Source organism: Callorhinchus milii, unplaced genomic scaffold (assembly GCF_018977255.1).
Source record: "Callorhinchus milii isolate IMCB2004 unplaced genomic scaffold, IMCB_Cmil_1.0 Scaffold1, whole genome shotgun sequence".
Taxonomy (NCBI): Eukaryota; Metazoa; Chordata; class Chondrichthyes; order Chimaeriformes; family Callorhinchidae; genus Callorhinchus; species Callorhinchus milii.
Window position 1 is genome coordinate 138958743 of NW_024704742.1, and position 21061 is coordinate 138979803.

At 46.5% G+C, this 21061-nt stretch overlaps 1 protein-coding gene across 3 annotated transcripts in view; it reads right to left on the reverse strand.

The window, feature by feature from the left end:
• nipblb (NIPBL cohesin loading factor b) overlaps positions 1-17433 on the reverse strand; it is a 136031-nt gene extending 118598 nt beyond the window's left edge. For all 3 annotated transcript variants that reach the window (XM_042336341.1, XM_042336334.1, XM_042336345.1), the window contains exons 1-2: positions 17300-17433; positions 8697-8862 (exon numbers count right to left, since the gene is read on the reverse strand). In XM_042336341.1, the coding sequence (XP_042192275.1) occupies positions 8697-8862; positions 17300-17363 (230 nt within the window). In that variant the 5' untranslated portion in view covers positions 17364-17433. The remainder of the gene's footprint in view (positions 1-8696; positions 8863-17299) is intronic.
• Positions 17434-21061: the final 3628 nt, after the last annotated feature.

The following is a 21061-nucleotide window of genomic DNA, read 5'->3' on the forward strand; positions in this document are numbered from 1 at the left end:
GGAGTAAGGAAACTTGCCCAAGATTTCGCACTGCAGGGAATCAAACCCACTTGCGAGCCGAGTGCTCTAACCACTGAGCTACAGGTTATGGATTGAGCGACCAAATTTTTTTAATGGATTAATACCCCCAGAAAGCAATCCGACAATTGACTAACAAGTCATTATAAAACACTGGCTAGGCGAGAGAAGCTAGCATTATTTTCCTTGGAGCAGAGAAGGTTAAGAGGAGACTTGATAGGATTTTTCAAAATTATGAGCGGATTCAATAGGGTGAACAAGGAGAAACTATTTCCACTGGCGGGTGGGTCAGTAACCCGAGGACACAGATTTAAAATAGTTGTAAAAGAAACAGAGGGGAGGTGAGGAGATTTTTTTTTCACACAGCGAGTTGTTGGGTCTGGAATGCCTAAAAGGGTGGTGGAAGCCGATTCGATAACAACTTTTAAGAGAGAAGTAGATAATTCTTTGGGGAGGACAAGTTTGTAGGGCTACGGGGAGAGCGCGGAGAGTGGGATTGATTTGGAAGCTCTTTTCAAAGAGCGTCACAGATACAATGGGCCAAATGGCCTCCTTCTGTGCTGTATAATTCTATGATTCTAAGTGGACTGTTACTTACTGCTAGGTAAACAGAGGCATGTGGAGTAAAGAAACTTGCCCAACGTTTCTCCCTGCCCAGGAATCAAACCCGGGTCCTCTCGTTTGTGAGGCAAGTGCTCTGACCACTAAGTTATAGGACTCATAACTATAAAATAGGAAACCCTATTTTATTTAGTCTTTTGTCCATAAAATTGGACACTGCATTCACCTACAAAATACACTTTACAATATATTCTGTGAAACGTTTTCAGATATTCTCCACATGTTAAAGATGCTAAAAAAACGCAAACGTAAGGATTATTATCATAAGAATTATTATAATTGGTTCACAGAAATCGAGTGGCCTCCAGGGCTGCAGGTCACTGTTGATAAGATATCACTGCCTGCTTCCTGGCTCTTGCACAGGAACACAGCCAGCTGGTCACCAAGCATTGAGCTGCTGTGCTAGAAACACTTGCAAGATCAGTTGTAGTTGCCACCCAGTTCCCTCCAGAAGCAATAAGCAAAAGAGACGGACACTATAACGACAACTTGCATTAATTTAGTGCCCTTCTTGCGGGGTAGCATCTTGGAACACTTAACAGCAGTGGAGCTTAACACCAAGTCAGGGAGAGAAGGGAGGCGACTGAAGGCATAGTTGAAGAGGGGGTTCTTCAGGTGTGATCTGAAGACAGACGAGGAGGGGCAAGGTAGAGGGATTGAGGTAGGGAGTTCCAGAGTCTTTGGGCGTAGTGGCTAAAAGCACAGCCTCCGATGGTGGAAGGGAAGGGACAAGGAATATGCAGGAGGCCGGAGCCCATTGAGTAAAGAGGACAGGTGGAGGAGTGGGGTGTAAGTAGGTCAGAGAGGTAGCGAGGTGCCAGGACAAAGTGATTTATATGCGAAGGTGAGGATCTTGAAATTCTACAACAACAATGGAGTTCCAGAGGGTGGCGGCAGAATGGCAGAAGGCCCGTCCGCCAATGGTGGGGAGGGCGAGGCAGGGGATGTGAAGCAGGCCGGAGCGCACTGAGCGGAAGGAGCAAGCAGGTTGGTAGGGGGTTAGGAGGTAGATGGGAAAAAGGCCATGGAGGACTTTAAAGGTGAGGACCAGGTTCTTGAACTGCATCATCTGTGTGATGGGAAGCCAGTGGAGTCGAGCGAGGATGGGGGTGATAGGGTCACGGAGCCTGGTGCGGGAGAGAATACGGGCTGTAGAGTTCTGGATGATCTGCAGCCTGTGGAGGGAGGAGTTGGGGGCCGACAAGCAGGGAGTTCACATAGTAGAGCCTGGATGTTATGAATGCTTGTATGAGAGTTTTGGCAGCCTGCGGTGTGAGACAGTGGCGGAGCCGGGCGATATTGCGGAGGTGGTGGGAAGGCAGAATGGGTCATGGCACGGATGTGGGGTAGAAAGGATAGTTATAATAATAATAATCCTTGCATTTTGATATAGCGCTTTTCATATCCCAGACGTCTCAAAGCACTTCGCAGAATATGCTGTAAAGTGAATTCACTGTATATTTGTGGACAAAACGCGGCAGCCAATTGCGCACAGCAGTGAGTGTCCCACAAACAGTCATGGATTGAAAATGACGAATTTATTATTGTTTTGTTTTGGAGGGATTCTTAGTAGGAGTGTGGAGTAAGGAAACTTGCCCAAGGTTTCGCCCTCTGCCTGGAATTGAACTCAGGTGTCTCACTTGCAAGGCGAGTGCTCCAACCACTGAGCTACAGGACTCCACTAGTTAAAGGGTCAAACAAGATGCCAAAGTTCCAGATTGGCTTAGTAAGGTGGAGTATGCATCCATGGATGGTGAATGCTGTCAGCCTAAGGTGTGGAGGCGCTGACGGGAGCCAATCAGGAGAGCCTCGGTCTTGTTGATGGAGTCCTGTAGCTCAGTGGTTAGAGCACTTGCTTTGCAAGCGAGAGACCCGGGTTCAGTTCCAGGCAGAGGGCCAAACCTCGGGCAAGTTTCCTTACTCCACACAGAGCCTAATAATAATCCTCCAAAACCCAAACAATAATAAATTGGTCATTTTCAATCCACGACTGTTTGTGGGACATTGCTGTGCGCAATTGGCTGCCGCATTCGCCCACAAATATACAGTCAATTCACTTTACAGTGTTCTGTGAAGCGCTTTGGGACGTCCTCCTGACGTGAAAAGTGCTATATCAAATGCAAGGATTATTATTATTATTCAACTGAAGGAAGTTAGCTCTCATCCAGGACTTGATGTATGACAGACATTGTGTCAGGACAGCAGTGGGTCCTGGAGTCAAGGGGGAGGCAGAGGTACAGTTGGGTGTCATGGGTGACATGTGGAAGTTGACCCCATGTCTGTGGATGATGTCACCAAGAGGGAGCATATGGATGTTGAAGAGGCAGTATTGAACAGGTAACCAGTGGAGCCTGGCAAGGACTGGGATGAAGTGGCTATGGAACCTGGTATGGGTGAAAATACGGGGGGAGAGTTTTGAATTAATTGGATTTTATGAATGGTGAAGCTGGGGAAACTGGAAAGGAGGGTACTGGAGAAATCAAGATAGGAGGTGACAAATGCATGGAGAATGGTCTCAGCTAGGTTAGGTATGAGGTACGGTCGGAACTAGGGAATGTGGTAGAGGTGGAGGAAAGTGTTCTGGTCAGGGACAGGATGTAGGGTAGTAAGGACAGTGGAAAATTGAACCCGACACCTAGGCTGCACAGATTTTGTAAGTCTGAGAAATGGTCAGAGCCGCAGGTTAAAAGACATTGACGGGTACCAAGGAGGATGGCTTCTATCTCGTCAACATTTGGCTGCAGAAAGTTGGCGCTCATCCAGGTCTTGATGTCTGAGACACAAGCGGACAGATTGTCAGTGGAGCTGGGGTTACGACTAGAGGTTTGGGTGTCACCGGCATACATGTGAAAGCTGGCACCAAGTATGCAGATGACGTCACCAGGAGGGAGCATTGTAAATGAGAAGAAGGGCATAGCCAAAGAGAAAGCTTTGCGTTGTGCTGCAGGTGACCATGCAGGGCTGGAGGAGAAGCCGTTTGTGGAGATGAAGCGATGGCAATGAGTCAACTAGGACTCAAACCAGAAGAGTGCAGTCCCACTGATGTGGATGAGGGAGGAGAGACAGTCAAGCTGGTTGATATGGATGACTGTGTCAAAGGCAGTGAAGAAGCCCAGGAGGACAAAGAGGCAGAGGGGGCCTTGAGAGAGGATGTCATTTGTGACTCAGTGCTGTCTTCATATGGGTGATGATGATTGTAAGGGACGAAGGAGAGATGGTGACAAATCCGTGTAGGATGGGGTCGGTGGACAGAACTGGGGGGGGGGGGAGCGTGGAGAGTACGGGCAGGGGGGTGGGAGGGTACGGGCAGATGTGCGAGGGGGCGACTATTGGGGAAATGGGAGAGAGTAACTGGGGGAAGGGTGGGAGAGAGTAACTGGGGAGCACTGAGGGAAGGGGGGGGAGCACTGAGGGAAGGGGGGGGGGGAGCAGCACTGAGGGAAGGGGGGGGAGCAGCACTGAGGGAAGGGGGGGAGCAGCACTGAGGGAAGGGGGGGGAGCAGCACTGAGGGAAGGGGGGGAGCAGCACTGAGGGAAGGGGGGGGAGCACTGAGGGAAGGGGGGGGAGCACTGAGGGAAGGGGGGGAGCACTGAGGGAAGGGGGGGAGCACTGAGGGAAGGGGGGGGAGCACTGGGGGGGGGGGGAGCACTGGGGAAGGGGGGGGAGCACTGGGGAGGGGGGGGAGCACTGGGGAAGGGGGGGAGCACTGGGGAAGGGGGGGGAGCACTGGGGAAGGGGGGGGAGCACTGGGGAAGGGGGGGAGCACTGGGGAAGGGGGGGGGAGCACTGGGGAAGGGGGGGGAGCACTGGGGAAGGGGGGGGGAGCACTGGGGAAGGGGGGGGGGCACTGGGGAAGGGGGCACTGGGGAAGGGGGGGGGAGCACTGGGGAAAGGGGGGGGGAGCACTGGGGAAGGGGGGGGGAGCACTGGGGAAGGGGGGGGGAGCACTGGGGAAGGGGGGGGAGCACTGGGGGGGGGGGGAGCACTGGGGAAGGGGGGGGGAGCACTGGGGAAGGGGGGGAGCACTGGGGAAGGGGGGGGAGCACTGGGGAAGGGGGGGGAGCACTGGGGAAGGGGGGGGAGCACTGGGGAAGGGGGGGGGGAAGCACTGGGGAAGGGGGGGGAGCACTGACTGGGGAAGGGGGGGGAGCACTGACTGGGGAAGGGGGGGGAGCACTGACTGGGGAAGGGGGGGAGCACGGACTGGGGAAGGGGGGGAGCACGGACTGGGGAAGGGGGGGGAGCACGGACTGGGGAAGGGGGGGAGCACGGACTGGGGAAGGGGGGGGAGCACGGACTGGGGAAGGGGGGGAGCACGGACTGGGGAAGGGGGGAGCACGGACTGGGGAAGGGGGGGGAGCACGGACTGGGGAAGGGGGGGGAGCACGGACTGGGGAAGGGGGGGGGAGCACGGACTGGGGAAGGGGGGAGCACGGACTGGGGAAGGGGGGGGAGCACGGACTGGGGAAGGGGGGGGAGCACGGACTGGGGAAGGGGGGGGATGGACTGGGGAAGGGGGGGATGGACTGGGGAAGGGGGGGATGGACTGGGGAAGGGGGGGATGCACTGGGGAAGGGGGGGATGCACTGGGGAAGGGGGGGGGGAGTATTGGGGAAATGGGGGGAGGAGTATTGGGGAAGGGGGGGGGAGTATTGGGGAAGGGGGGAGTATTGGGGAAGGGGGGAGTATTGGGGAAGGGGGGGAGTATTGGGGAAGGGGGAGTATTGGGGAAGGGGGGGAGTATTGGGGAAGGGGGGAGTATTGGGGAAGGGGGAGTATTGGGGGAAGGGGGGGAGTATTGGGGAAGGGGGGGAGTATTGGGAAGGGGGGAGTATTGGGGAAGGGGGGAGTATTGGGGAAGGGGGGGAGTATTGGGGAAGGGGGAGTATTGGGGAAGGGGGGGAGTATTGGGGAAGGGGGGGAGGGAGTATTGGGGAAGGGGGGGAGGGAGTATTGGGGAAGGGGGGAGGGAGTATTGGGGAAGGGGGGAGGGAGTATTGGGGAAGGGGCGGAGTGAGTACTGGGAAACAGAGGGGTGGCGGTGGGGGGAGAGAGATTACCGGCAAGCTTCTTGCAATTATTCAATTTGAAGGGTTTTATGGGCTGTGTTTTGTATCTCTCTGAAAGACCAATCTCTTTTTTGAGCTGTTTTTGCATAATTGTGCACTTTGCCACCTTCTTTCTCCTTAAAGCTATGCTTCCTCTTTCCCCCTTTGATCCATTTGATTATTTTTGTACTTATAGAAATTTACACCAGAACAAAGTTATTCAATGATATTACTGCTGCCCTGAGAACATCTTTAAAGATTGGCCATTAACCTCAGGCAAGACTTGAGTAGTGAAGTCATTTTCCCTTCCTCAAAATTGGGACGCAACATATGGCTACAAGTATTTGTAATAGCACCAAAACATCAAACACCTCAAACTGTCAGCTTAGTTACTTGTAGTGTTTGATTCTTGTAGGGAAACATAGCAGCCATTTCGCAAACAGAAAGTCAGGCTGTGTGGTTGCCTGACTCAGTGCTCTAGTCTCTGAGTCAGAGGTTGTGGGTTCAAGCCCTACGTTTGGCCTTAAGATGTTAAGATCTAAGCTGACACTCGAGCAGTTACCCAATCATACACTCTGTAGAGCACAAGCCTTGGCTTTTGCCAACCTACCCCAATATTCTCTGGAATCGGGTAAGCAGGATGATTCCCTCCAGGGAGACAGTGCGCATCCCATTCCAATAAACATCTCTATAATTTCCACAAGTAGGTGGGAATGCATGGAACTCTTGTTTAATTGGATATTGTTAAGCATGGCGATGGCTTTCTGCATGTGTCAGATATCTGGCTGACCAAAAATAAATTCTTACATTTGATAGTGCTTTTACGTTGAAAGATTGTCTCAAAACCGTTTAATGTAGGCGAACAAAGCAGCCAATTTGTGTACAGCAATGTCCCCAAAACATCCATAAAGTGAATGACACATTTTATTTTGGGGGGAGTGTTGACCAGGACACCAGGAGAAACTCCCTTCTTTTTTAACAAAAAGTGCCATGAGGTCTTTAACATCCAACCTCAGTTTAATGTCTCATCCAACGGACAGCACCTCCAACACTGTAGCACACTCCCAGAACTGCATTGGAGTGACAGCCAAGACAGCTCAATGTCCCAGCATGGGGCTTGAACCTACATCCATCTGACTCAGAAGCAAGACTGCTACCAACTGAGCCAGGCTGACACCTAAACATTTTGAACAGGTTGATGGGACGTTGATTGAATAAAACACAATTTACATTTGTATAGCAACACCTTTCATGTTTCGAATCGCTCAAAGCGATTCCACACTACATCTGAAGGACAGCACTTCCAACAAAGCGCCAGATCCTCTATACTGCACTGGAGCATCATCTTAGGCCGGGAGCTCAAATACTCATGTGAGCCTTGAATCAATAGTCTTGCGACTGCCTAGAAGTCCATCCTGGAGTCCTTCCTGCTCATGCCCGCCCTCCTCACCTTTAAAGCCCATCTTAAGATTTTTTTTTGACCGTGCCTTTAGTTTCCACTCCACACCCCTCCCCATTTCCAAGCCCCCCCAACCCCCATATTAGGCTCCCAGCTGATTCTGTGATGCACTTTGAGACATCAGAGGCAATATATAAATGCAAAATTGTATTTACACTGAGCCTGAGATAAAAGCAAAAGATACAGTGTAGATCGACTCGGATGTTCCATGGTTAAGGGGGTTTCAGTTATGAAGAGAAGCTTGAGAAATATGAGACTTGATTTGATCAGCTGGGTGAAGACACATCCTGATTACCTAATCTCAAAAAGTATCAGGGGTAAGATAACCAGACAGTGTTCACAAAGGCAAGTTTAGCTGGTTAATCCAACGCACACTCAGGGAACCCCAGGCCTTGACTACTGACCACCTGCACCTAATACTATCCGAGATTAGATAAGCAGTGTGTCTCTCCAGGGAGAGGTTTAATTCCAGACAGAAAGACATTTCAGTGCATAGGTGGCATGTACACGTACATGTGGTACTATGTCTGATTTGTATACCCTTAAGCATTGCAATGGACTTCTGCGTCCGTCAGACCCCCAGCTGATAACAACTCCCACAACCTGCACAGTATTTATGTGGTGCCTTTCAGGTTGGGATATGGTTTCATAGCTTCACGCAACGGTCTGGGCCTAAGCTCAGAAGAACAAGGTATCTAAAAGCACAGCCAAAGAAATTGGTCTCAAGATGGGGCCCCAGAAAAGGGGCAAAATAGCTGAAACAATGAAACAAAATAGCAAAATAGCTGGGCCGTGTAAGGAAATTAATTAGCCACTTTTGCTAAGTGGCCAAGGCAGTAGGGTGGCAGAAAGTGTCAAAGATAGCTTGGGGCAAAGCCATGAAGGGATCTGAAACTTGTGGAGCTCAGTGCGGGAGAGGACACAGGCTGCAGAATTCTGGATGGTCTAATGTTACATTTTTAGAAAGTATCAGTTGATAGCACTCTTCACGTCAAAGTCAGAAGGTTGTGAATTCAAGGCCCATGTCGGGAACTTTGAAGCTCATAGTGTAGGCTGATGCTCCAATGTAATGCTGGGGAAATGTTGCATTGTCACTGCTGTGTCTTTTGGATGAAACTGTAAAATCGAAGTCCCATCTGCCGTTTTAGGTGTTCATTAAAGATCCTATGGCAACAACCTCTTTTTTTTTTACATTTTTCCAAATCCTATGGCATTGTTCTAAACCAAGAAGGGAGTTTCTCCAAATGTCCTGACCAAAAATCCCCCAAATAAAATTGGATATCCACGCCATGGCTGTTTGTGGGTCAACATTGTGTGCAAATTGGCTGCCGCATTCACCTACAAAAAATAGTCACTGTACTTTGCAATAAATCCTGTGAAACGTGGTGTTGATGTCATATCAAATACAATATCAAATACAGGGAGCATTATATTATATTGTTTGCACAGAAACTAAGTGGACATACATTGCAGACTATGACAGCCTACTGCTGTGTTCTGAAGGCTAATGGCTGATCACATTTACTAATTAGAAGAGGGATGTACTTACATGTGGTCTGTGGAGACCTGGCTGAGACTGTGTACTAACTGTGTAACGAGGCTCTCATCCCTGCAGCCCAGGAGACAATTGACATCTTCTGCAATTCTCCCTCCAAACAGTAAGCTTTTGGTGGTGGTAGCAGGCAGTGGGGAGGGAAGAGGCAGCTGATTCAGTACTGTCAGGAGGAGGAGGAAAACATGTGGTCAGGCATGAGGCATATTGCAAACAAACCCAGTCAGTTATCGAGATAAATACCTACCAGACATTTTGCCCACAAAATATGCAGTCAATTCACTTTGCAGTGTATTCTATGAAGCACTTTAAGACATCTCAAAGACGTGATAAGGCACTATATCAAATTCAAGGATTATTATTAATGAGAATTTATAATAAATCTTGCACATTTCTATTAGTTCAGGTTTTTCATTGTAAGCCACAAAACCTTCAATATGGAGTTTGGTTTTAAATAACTAACAACAATATAGCTGACACTAGAATTGGTGCAATAAACAGATTTACATTTATATAGCTCCTTTGATATCAGCAGGCACTAGATAATCCAGGGTTTGCACTAGCGGTTGAGTGGTGGTGGGGGGAGAGGGAGGGGAGCTGAGGTTACGTCAAAGAGGAAGGTCCTGAAGCAAACTTGAAGTAGGCAAGGGAAGGGACAAGTTGTTCAGACGCCAGGATAGAGTTCCAGGGAGTGAGGCAGATAGACTGAAAGTGCAACAGCCAAAGGTAGGGCATGCAGGGCAGGGATGTGAAATCAGTGACTGTCAAACAGATAAACAATTGCTGGATCAGCAAAATCTAAAGGCTACTAACAGTAAGTAGGAGTAAGAAGGAACATAAGTAAGCTGGAACCCGGTCATTAGTCGATTGGTGTATGGATCACATTCCAGGGGTAATAATCCCTAAAAAAAATTGTTTTGGTCATTCAATCCACGACTGTTTGTGGGAACCTGCTGTGTGCAATTGGTGCCGTGTTTTGCCCACAAAATATACAGTCAATTAATTTTACAGTATATTCCGTGAAGCGTTTTGAGACATCTCAATGATGTGATAAGACGCTAAATTAAGTGTTATTATAACACAAAATTAAATATCAGCAGTGTATATTTTCACAAGAGAAGGAATTGTCTGTCATGCCAAATAGTCATTCTCTACCATAACCATCACAGTTAGACTCATTGAGGCAGGACATGCAATTGTCCTAGTGTCAGGTAACCAGAAACTTGCTGGTCACACACACACACACACACACGCATGCTGAGACTATGAACACTGAATACATCTGTGTCAGCCTGCCTAATGTGGTAGCACTTTCACCTCCTCCAGAATGTGAAAATGAAAGTTTCAAAAGTGAAGATGTCCATATTTCTGGTTCCCTCCTGATCAAATCTCCAATGCATCCATTATATGTCGTGATTATCCATAGTATCATCGTAAGAGCTGCTGAAATCAGTGAGATTCTTCGATAGTTCTCAGTTTCACTCGGGTCAACCTTCTTATTAATAGCTTTTGCTATGGCACTTTTCATATCAGCAAGACCATAGAATCTTATAGCATAGAAGAAGGCCATTTGGCAGATCGTGCTCTTTGAAAGAGCTAACAACTAGCCCCACTCCCCCTCGCCCCCTCCCTTGCCTTCTTTCAAGACCCATCTCAAGCCCCTCCTCTTCGACTGTGCCTTTGGTCACCCTCCTATTCCTATCCTCCTTCCATCGCTCCAAATCCCAACCACCAACTCGGGTGCGGATCCCAGACTGTCCAGCGACTTGGGACCTTCTCCTGATGTGAAAGGTGCTATACAAATGTTCCATAGGAACTTCCACAAGATAACAACATTTGCCTGAGGAAGAAGGTTCTTCAGCCTATCCCATGGCCTATACAACAAGTTTGATTTATATAGTGCCCTCCACGCCGGACGGAGTCTCAGAGCGCTTTATAGTTTTGGATCCAGGGGGAGGGGGTGAAGGTGACCAAAGGTGCGGTCGAAAAGAAAGGCCTTCAGCAGAGACCTGAAAATGGGAAGGGAGGGAGCGAGACGAAGGGCATGAGGAAGGCCATTCCAGAGCCTCGGGGCACAGTGGCTGAAAGCACGGCCGCCGAGGGTGGAGCGGAGGACTCGGGGGACGAGGAGGAGGCTAGAACCAGGGGAGCGAAGGCAACGGGTGCTGTTTTGAGGAGAGAGGTCAGAGAGGTCGGGGGGTGCAGAGGAGTGCAGGGGCTTGAATACAAGGGTGAGGATCTTGAAGTTGATGCTCTCTGGGATAGGCAGCCAGTGCAGTCTGGCCAGGACTGGGGGGGATCGAGGAGCGGAGCTTTGTGCGGGCCATGACCACCCCACTCCCACACACATACATACGTACACACCAACCATCCCCCATACACAGTAGGGTGCGTGTTCTGGAAGGATGTCACGAGATAGGCTGCTTTTCAAATGAGCCCTGAGTCCTATCCTCTACCACTCCTCCTGGAATCCTCCAGTCAATGCGGTCCTCTCTGAATCTCTTTTCTATAAGACTGAAAAACTCGAGCTTGTCCAATCGTTGCTCACAGCTCCTTCCTCTAACACTTTGCTCTCCTGTGAAAGGTGCTATACAAATGTAACTTTGTATTATATTTGTAAAATGAAGTCGAAAATTAAAGAAATATGCTCTGCACACCAAAAAATCCTTTCAATCAATCGTTTTTTAATCAAGTAAAAATTTCTAAATACGCCCGTTCACCGATTTCTAGAAGAAAAACCACCAATTATTTACAGATATTTTAGTAGTGTAATAAGATTGGATTCACCAACTCAATTTCTGTCAGTAGCTGCTTTGGCTATTTTAAACAAAACACAAAATACTGCAGATGCTGGAAATCTGAAAACAAAAACAGAAGTGGCTGGGAACCCTCAGCAGGTCAGGCAGCTGGAGAAAGGAAAGTGAGTCAATGAGTTCTGACGAAGGGTCATGGACCTGAAACACTGACTCACTTTCCTTTCTCCATAGATACTTCCTGACCTGCTGAGGGTTCCCAGACACTTCTGTTTTTGTTTTGCGGCTATTTTAAAGTTACTTCAGCAGAGCGCCCTCTGCTGGTTTACAGCAACTTACATTTACACAGCGCCCTTTACACGGGGGAGCGTCCTGAAGCGCTTCATGCTGGGGGAGTCCGACAAGGAGACAGAGGGAGCAGGAGTGGGGAGGTGACCATCACCACCATCAAAAAGGAAGGTCTTTAGGCAGGATTTGAAGGTGGGGAGGGAGGGGGGAAGGCGGAGGGATTGAGGGAAGTGCAATAGCTGAAGGCACGGCCACTGATGATGGAACAGGGGCACGAGCGACAATCAGGAGGCCGGAGCCATCCGAGCAAAGGTGGTGGAGTGGGAGGTAAGCAGGTCGGAGAGGTAGGAAGGTGCCAGGGCATGAAGGGATTTGAAAACGAGTGAGAGTATCTTGAAATCGATCCGTTCGGTGATTGGGAGCCAGTGAAGCCGGGCAAGGACTGATGTGATGGGGCGAGTTTTGTGCGGGTTAGCATCCGGGCTGCGGAGTTTTTAATGAATTGCATGTTGTGTATGGTGGAGCTGGGGAGACCAGCGAGGAGGGCATTGGAATAGTCCAGGCAGGAAATGCCGAAGGCTGGCTCAGGGTTTCAGCTGCGTCAGTTGTGAAGTAAGGGCGGAGGCGGGCATTGTGGTGGAGGTGGAAAATGGAGAGTCTGAGGGAGAGCCCGAGGAGTTCAGACCCGCAGGAGAGAAGACATTGACGGAAGCCAGAGTATGGTTTCCGCCTTGTCGACATTTACCTGCAGGAAATATGCGCTCATCCAGGCTTTGATGTCCGTCAAACAGGCTGACAGGACCTCAGTGGACTGGGAGTTACAGCTGGAGGAGAAGTAGATTTGGGTGTCATCGGCATACATGGGAAAGTTGACAGCTTGTCTGTGGATGATATTGCCGAAAGGGAGCATGTAGATGAGGAAAAGGAGGAGGCCAAGAAAGGAGCCTTGGTGTACGCCGCAGGAGACCGGGCAGCGGGGAGAGGAAAAAACACTTGCTGAGATGAAGTACTGGCAGTTGGTTAAGTAGGATTCAAACTATGCGAGTGTGGTTCCACTAAGGTGGATGAGGGAGGAGAGGCGGTGGAGAAGGACAGCGTAGTCAACCGTGTCGAACGCAGCGGAGAGATCCAGTAGAACAAAGAGGCAGAGGGAGCCCTGGTCACACACAGAGAGGACATCATTTATTACTTTAACAAGCGCTGTCTCTGGACTGTAGGCTGTGCAGAAACCGTACTGGAGGGGTTCGAGAAGGGAGTGGAGGGAGAGGTGTGAGCGAAGTTGGTTTGCAACAACAGGGCTTTGGCGAGGAAGGGAAGGTTTGAAGTGGAATGGTAGTGCACGAGGTTGAAGGGATCGAGAGTAGGTTTCCAAGGAAGGGAGTGATGACAGCTGTTTTGAGGGAGAGTGGGACTGAGCCCGAGGAGAGGGTTTCTGTGAGTAGTTGATAAAAAGGATGGCTGTTTTAGCGATTTTAAAATTACTTCAGCAGAGTGCCTTCTGCTGGTTTACACAGGTTGTGCCAATATATTCTAACAAACTCCATTTCTTTTCACTTAAATCAACAACAACAACAAGATTCCATTTATAGAGCGCCTTTCACGTCGGGAGGACGTCCCAAAGCGCTGATCAATCCTCTGTGGTGGACTCAGTAGTCTAATCTACAAAGCACAGTTGATGACAACCCCAGACATTGACAGGACTTGGAGGAATAGACCATTGCTGAGATGCCGTTCTTTAGATGAGGCTTTAGACTGAGGTCTTGTATATTTGCTCAGATGGACGTTAGAGATCACTTCTCGTGTTACCACCTCACTGCTTGATTCTGGACTTTGCAAATGGGCTGGAGAAAGCCTCTCTGCGACACCCCCAGGAACTAAGATCCACAACCTCCAGATAAGAAACAATAATTGGGACTCATGACCCTTGTATCTTCCAATCACTATCTTCAGAGTCCTCTCTTGAGCTGTACAGAGCCATGATTCCACATTTGAGGGCGCTCCCCTCATGCCCCAGCGGGTGGCAGGTGCAGTGCAAAAGGCCAGAACCTGTCACATACATTCCCCACAAGAACTCAAGCCAGCCTGTTTCTTCGTGCTCAGACCTCAAGCCTCCAATGTGTGCGATACACATGCAGTGACTACTCAAAGCACCACGTTAATTGCCACTGAAATCAGTGAATTAAAGATTCTGCTTTCGTCTAATAGGTCTGCTCCCTTTGTGATCACTTTGACAGTGTCCCACTGCAGCAATGGGTGCTTTATCGGCTGTAGTTTCAGTTTTCTTTACGACCTCAGCTGCAGAAGCAAGAAAAACCTCGGCTATATCGACAGTCGTCGAGTCTGTGCTGTCAGCTCTCACACAAAATCGCAGTCAGCAATATCCCTTGCGTGGCCAAACCTTGGCACGATCACTCACAGCATAAGGCACACCAACAGGTCCAACCCAAGTCAAAGGCTCAGCACCCTGCCCTAGAAGTTTAAGTGTTGCCCTCTTAAGATTTCCCTCACAGAAGATGACTGGTGAGTGGTCAGAGGTTTCCCAGCAACATCAAAACATTTAATTTTTATAGTGCCGTTCACAACGAACAACTCAACTGTAGAACATAGGACATTCCTAGCCACTCCACCATGTGGTCGATTGCTGTACATAAGGGTGTATATTGCTTCCCAGTTATAAAGCTAGCAGCTGTTGCTCAAACTTTTAAAAGTCACTCAATAGACAAGATGAACATTTTGTAAAACTGACCATATATACATGATATAATAATATTTGCATTTGATACAGCGCCTTATCACGTCTTTGAGAAGTCTCTTCACAGAATACACTGTAAAGTGAATTGACTGTAAATTTTGTGGGTGAAATATGTTTAGATTATAATAAGAATAATCTAAACAAAAATACACCAAGAGCTTCTCCAAAAGCCAAGTAGGAAAAGACACTCGTCAATGAAACATTAAACAATATACACGTTCGTGTAGAGGTAGCTTAACTACTACAACAGGCCTCACCATCTCCTAAACAGGAATAGGGAAAGAATATCAAAGAACAGGGTTTATGATCATGGATAAAAAGCTCATCAATACTCACAGTCTAGATCACATGTGAATAAACTAAACAAACAAATGCAAGGTATAAGAGGACACCTGTGAAATCCTTTTCCCACAAAGAGTCTACACTTCAGCAGACAAACGTGGTTCAGCAACAAATGAAACAACTTCCCTGAACTTTTTTGTTCCTGATGTGCTAACATGCTGGCAACTAAAGTTAGACAGACAATAGTTACACAAATCATTAATGTGCTGGTAACTACAATCAGACAATACATTAATGTGGTAATTGGGTTCCATAATCCCAAAACAAAAACAGAAGATGCTGGGTACACTCAGCAGGTCAGGCAGCGTCTATGGAGAAAGGAAAGTGAGTCAACGTTTCGGGTCCACGATCCTTCGTCAGAACCATAATCCCAACCTGATCTATAACGGACACAATTGTTTGCCACCCATTCCGCATTACCCCCACACGCGCACACAGTAAATTGGCTGCTGAAAAAGGAACAACAACTTGCATTTATATAGTGCCCCTCACACAGTGTAGTGGCCCAGAGTGCTTGGAAGCCAGGAAACAACATTGATGATAACCTGATTACTGAATTAGCACTGGTACTGCTCCCACCCCCTTGAAAACAGCCCTCATTCAAAAAAGCCTTCCCTTGACCCACCTTTTTTTCTAACTATCATCCCTCCTCCAAGCGAGTCGTTGCTTCGCACTTTCCTCTCCTGCCACTCCCTGTATGAACCTTTCCAATCTGGTTTCCGTACTGCCCACAGCACAGCCTTGGTCAAAGTTACAAATGACACTCTGTCCAGGCTCCCTGTTTCCTTATCCTTCTCGATCTTTCTGCCACGTTCAATATTGTCGACCACTCATGGGAACATAGGAACAGGGGGAAGCCATTCAGCCCTTGGGAGCCTGTTCCACCATTTAATTAGATTATGGCTGATCTGTACCTCAACTAATCCTTTCAATTCCAATTTCTCGCTTTCTCCGCATATCCCTTAATCCCTGACCTACCAACAATCTATTAACCTCACTCTTGAAGGTGTGGATGGATCCAGCATCCATGGTCTTTTGGGGGAGAGAATACCACCCTTTGAGTGAAAAAATGCTCCTGATTTCACTCTTAAATGGCTTAGTTCCAATTTTCAGACTATGTCCCTTGTTCTGGATTCCCCACCAGAGGAAATAGCTTCTCTGTAGCTCTCCTATCAAATCCCTTTATCATCTTAAATACATCAATCAATCGCCCCTCAACCTTCTAAACTCACGAGAACACAATCCAAGTTTACGCTTCCTTTCCTCGTAATTTAACCCTTTTAGGCCTGGTAACATTCTGGTGAACCTGCGCTGCACCCCCTCCAGGGCCAATATCTTTCCTGAGGTGTGGTGCCCAAAACTGAATGCAGTCTCCAGAGGGGGTCTGACTAACGCTCTATACTGTGAAGCTGAAGCAGCATTTCTTCCCCTTTGTATTCCAGGCCTGAGATAAAGCCAACATCCCATTCGCCTTTTTGTTTACTTCACTCTATTCTTCTCCACCGCCTCTCCTCTCAGATTCACCTTCATGGTTCTGTCCTTGCCTGGTTTCAATTTTACCTTGCTCATCATCTACACTTTGCTTTGATTTTTAAGTAAATATTGGGGTCTGCACCCCAATCTCGCTATACAAAAAAGTCTGCGTTTATAACAAAGTGTATTACAACTGGGTTCTACTACAGAAATTGTTATGCTGAAAGCTAATTAGACAGTAGCGCTATACAATTTGTGAATGTGCTGATGACTAATAATCCTTCCTAAGTGAAAGGGCTTGTTGAGTTTAATAGTATTTCTTCACATCTGAAATAATAACAATAATCCTTAAATTTGATATATCGCCCTATGAAGCCTTCAAGATGTCTCAAAGTGCTTCACAGAATATACTAGAAAGTGAAAAGTGAAAGCGGTTTCTAGGAAGAGCAGAGAAAGTGCTAACAATGTTTATGACAACTGATATAGTTATAAAACCTCTTAAACAAGGACAAAGTGTTGATGCTGATCATTTCCTTATGGGAATCAAGAACAGGAAACTGAAAGTAATCAGAATAATAAATAATAATAATCTCTGTATTTGATATAGGACCTTATCACGTTTTCGAGATTGTAAAGTGAATTGACTGTATATTTTTGTGGGCAAAACATGGCAGCCAATTGTGCATAGCCGTATCCCACAAACAGGCATGGATTGAGTGACCATTTTTTTGAAGGGATTATTAAAGCGATCCACCAATCGACTAACAACCGGGTTCTGACTTACTGCTAGGTAAACAGAAGCATGTGGAGTAAGGAAACTTGCTCAACATTTCACCCTGCCTGGGAATCAAACCCAGGTTCTCTCGCTTGGAGTAAAGTGCTCTAACTACTGCGCTACAGGACTTCACATTAAACAGTCAAACTGCTACATAAATTATAAGACACATAGCTGTGTTAGCATTTACGACACAATGGGATATACATGTACTTACAATCTGTGAGGCTAGCAATCCCAGCGAGTGTTGTAATGGGAACATGAGGCATATCCCCATTCATCCTGAAGTTGCAGAAATGGTGGCTTCTGTTCAGATAGTTCAGTTTAGGTCCCAGCAAACCTCAGTTCACATCTCCCAGACACTGCGTAAAAAAAAGTCATCAATAACTTTTCCTTATACAGCAACATGTTTCACATTCACTAAACAACACACATCAGAAGGTGGAAAACTCCTGACAAATTCTATGGGCTGTGTCCACATATTGAGATTTCAGTGGAAGCTTTCAGTCCATTTGTCAAATAAATTTGACACATTAATGATATTTAACATGAGGCACAATTGCTTAGAAAAGTATATACATACTACAGTTTACCAACAATTCTTTTATACAGACTGGAAACAAAACCTGTTTGAGTACTTATGGTAACCACATAACATCATGCCTCCAGCCTCAGAGTTGGAGTTGGGGGAAGAAGTTCTGGTGGGATTGTGCCTGATCTCTATTATCTCTTTAAAACAAGGTCACACGATTCAGACGGATAATAAAAGCTTCTGTGTGGCTAGAGAGGTTCTCATGAGCTTGGTGTCCTGGCAAATTCCTCACTTATCTAAATTCAAATTCACCCTCAAATACTTCAGATTAATTTACCACCTATGGCAGCGGATACAAAACTAGCTGGGAGACAGAAAGCAGAGATTTGTGGTGAGTATGAGGAGGGAACTAGGTGAGGTGGAACAGAGTGAGAATTTATGTTAAGGAATTTGGTGAGATTGAGAATTATTGTTAGCAAAATAGAAGCCCACGGTATTAAAGGGAAGTGGCAGCGGATACAAAACTAGCTGGGAGACAGAAAGCAGAGATTTGTGGTGAGTGGCTGTTTTTCTGACTGGACGGAAGTGGTGTGGTGCAGTGATGTCGCCCAGGGATCAGTATTGGGAACATTGCTGTTTTTGATTGATATAAATGACCTGGACTTGGGTATAGGGAGTATAATTTCCAAGTTTGCAGATGATACTAAGCTAGGAAAAGTAGTAAACAGTGAGGAGGATAGTAGCAGACTGCAAATGAACATAAACAAGCCTGGTAAAATGGGCAGACATGTAGCAGATGACGTTTAACGTGGAGAAATGCAAAGTGATGCAGTTTGGGAAGAAGAATTAGGAGAGACTGATATAAGCTGATGGTACAATCTTAAAGGGGGTGAAGGAACAGAGAGACCTGGGGGTTCAAATAAGTAAATCTTTGAAGGTGGCCGGACAGGTAGATAAAGTTGATTTTTAAAAAATCACATGGGTTACTAGGCTTTATAAATAGGGGCATTGAATACAAGTCAGGAAGTTATAATGAACCTTTATATAAAACACTGGTGGGGCCTCAGCGAGAAACTGGGTTCAGTTCTGGGCCCCACACTTTAGAAAGATATCAAGGCATTGGAGAGGGTGCAAAGGAGATTAACCAGAATGGTACCAGGAATGAGGGACTTCAGTGATCAGGAGAGGTAGAGAAGCTAGAATTATTCTCCTGGGAGCAGAGAAGGTTAAGAGGAGGCTTAATAGAAGTTTTCAAAATTATGAGGGGATTCGATAGGATGAACAAGAGAAACTATTTCCACTGGCGGTGGGTCAGGAACCCGAGGGCACCGGTTTAAAATAATTGTTAAAAGAAACAGAGGGGAGGAGAAATTTCACACAGCGAATTGTTCGGATCTGGAATGCATTGCCTGAAAGGGTGGTGGAAGCCGATTCGATAACAACTTTTAAGAGAGAAGATAATTATTTGGGCAGAACAAGTTTGCAGGGCTATGGGGAGGAACGCGGGTGAGTGTGATTGATTTGGGTAGCTCTATTCAAAGAGCCGGAACAGACGCGATGTTTTAAGAATAATATTTGTTTTAAAATTATATCATAGAATCACAGAATTTTACAGCACAGAAGGAGGCCATTTTGGACCATCGTGTCTGTGACAGCTCTTTGAAAAGAGCTGAGAATACAGTATATAGTTTTGGACACCACGTGTCAAGTGACTGCCAGGATGGTGGAAAATGAACTAGATGGACCTCGATCTTCTTTCACCAGCAAATTCTTATGTTTTGGTATGTGAATACTTTTATATTCCAACAAATGAATCAATCAAATCAAGAATCTAAATACAATGTTAAAACTAAATACAAAATGTGAATTCTCACATTTAAGATTGAGAACTTGTAGATATCATGACTAGTAATCACAAAGAAAATCTGCCACCTTGTTACAGAATGTGATGATTTTATTAATCAAAATCATGGTTGAACCAGCCAATCAATGGTTGGGCAGCAAGGCAGCCCAAAGCTTTCAATGGCATTTTTGTTGCCAACTACTGACCCCTGCCACTTCACAGAAAATTATTAAAAGGGAAGGGGCAGCCTGACGGTGTATTGGATAGAACTGTAGTTTAGGGAGCAGGAACTCGCAGGTTCCAATCCTGTCTACGATGAGTTTGGGTCTCAGCTGAGCTAATTATCCTAAATTAGTCCTGACCTCCCAGTGACAGGGAGGGAAACAGCCACGGTACCTGTTCCTGATAGTCTTCAGCAGCCTCTATTGGTTGTATGAAATGTAGCAGCAGATAGGGAGGCAGTAAGTTATGAGTGGTCTGTCTGCTGATGGTCAATGCGAAGGTTCACACATGAATAATGGCCAATTAGGTGGGGTAAAGGAGTGCAGTCAATACCCTTGGAGCTGCACAATAATCCCCCAAAATAAAGTGATTGCACTCACTTCGTGGCTTTTTTGTGGGAAATTCCTGTGTGCCAATTAGTTGCCCTGTTTGCATACAATAGTCACTGTTACACTTCACAGTAAAATCCTGTGAAGGACTTTGAGATGTCTTGATGACATAAGGTCATATATCAAATGTGATTAATAAATTGATAGTTCAGGCTTAAGGACAAATAAACAGTTAAGTAACAACCATTGTTATGGAGGAAAAGGGAAAATTGCCAAGACAGAAAGCAGTTTCTAGGAAGAGCGGAGGAGCTAGCAATATTTATGATAACTGATAAGAGTTTAAAAAGCTCTTAAACAAGGACAAAGTGATCATTTCCTTGTGGGAATCAGGAGAGGAAACTGAAATAAGTCATAATTATAATTAATAATAATTATTGCATTTAATATAACGCCTTAACATGTCTTCTAGACATCTCAAAACACTTCACAGAATACACTGTAAAGTGAAAGTGAATTGACTGTATAATTTATGGGCAAAACGCAGCAGCAAATTGCACACAGCAATGTCCCGCGAAGTTGTGGATTTGAGTGCAAGGTGTCAACTGCACTCTGATACAGTTTCCAAACAGCCATTCTTCAACAGTTAAAGCACGGATGAGGAATACTAACTGACTAAGGAAAGTTGCCCAACAAAATTGAAGAATGATACAGTATATGCTTATTAAAGCTGCAAAGTTTCAAATTACAACCAGATTCACAAAATCCTTGAAGGTATATCCAATCTCCAATTTTGCATTTGGATATACCTCCAAGGATTTTGTGAATGTGGTTGTAATTTTATCTAAAACTGCACAGCTTTAATAAGCATATATCATTCTACATAGATGCATATTAAATACATAGTGTGAAACAGATGATAAACTGATGCTCTAAGGACACCTTATGTAGAAATATTATGTAGTATAAGGAAACCACCATTTTCGCTGACATTCTTCATTTTAATCTCCACTGAGCGCTATCTTTGCATAAAATAATGGCTAGTTTATATTTTGG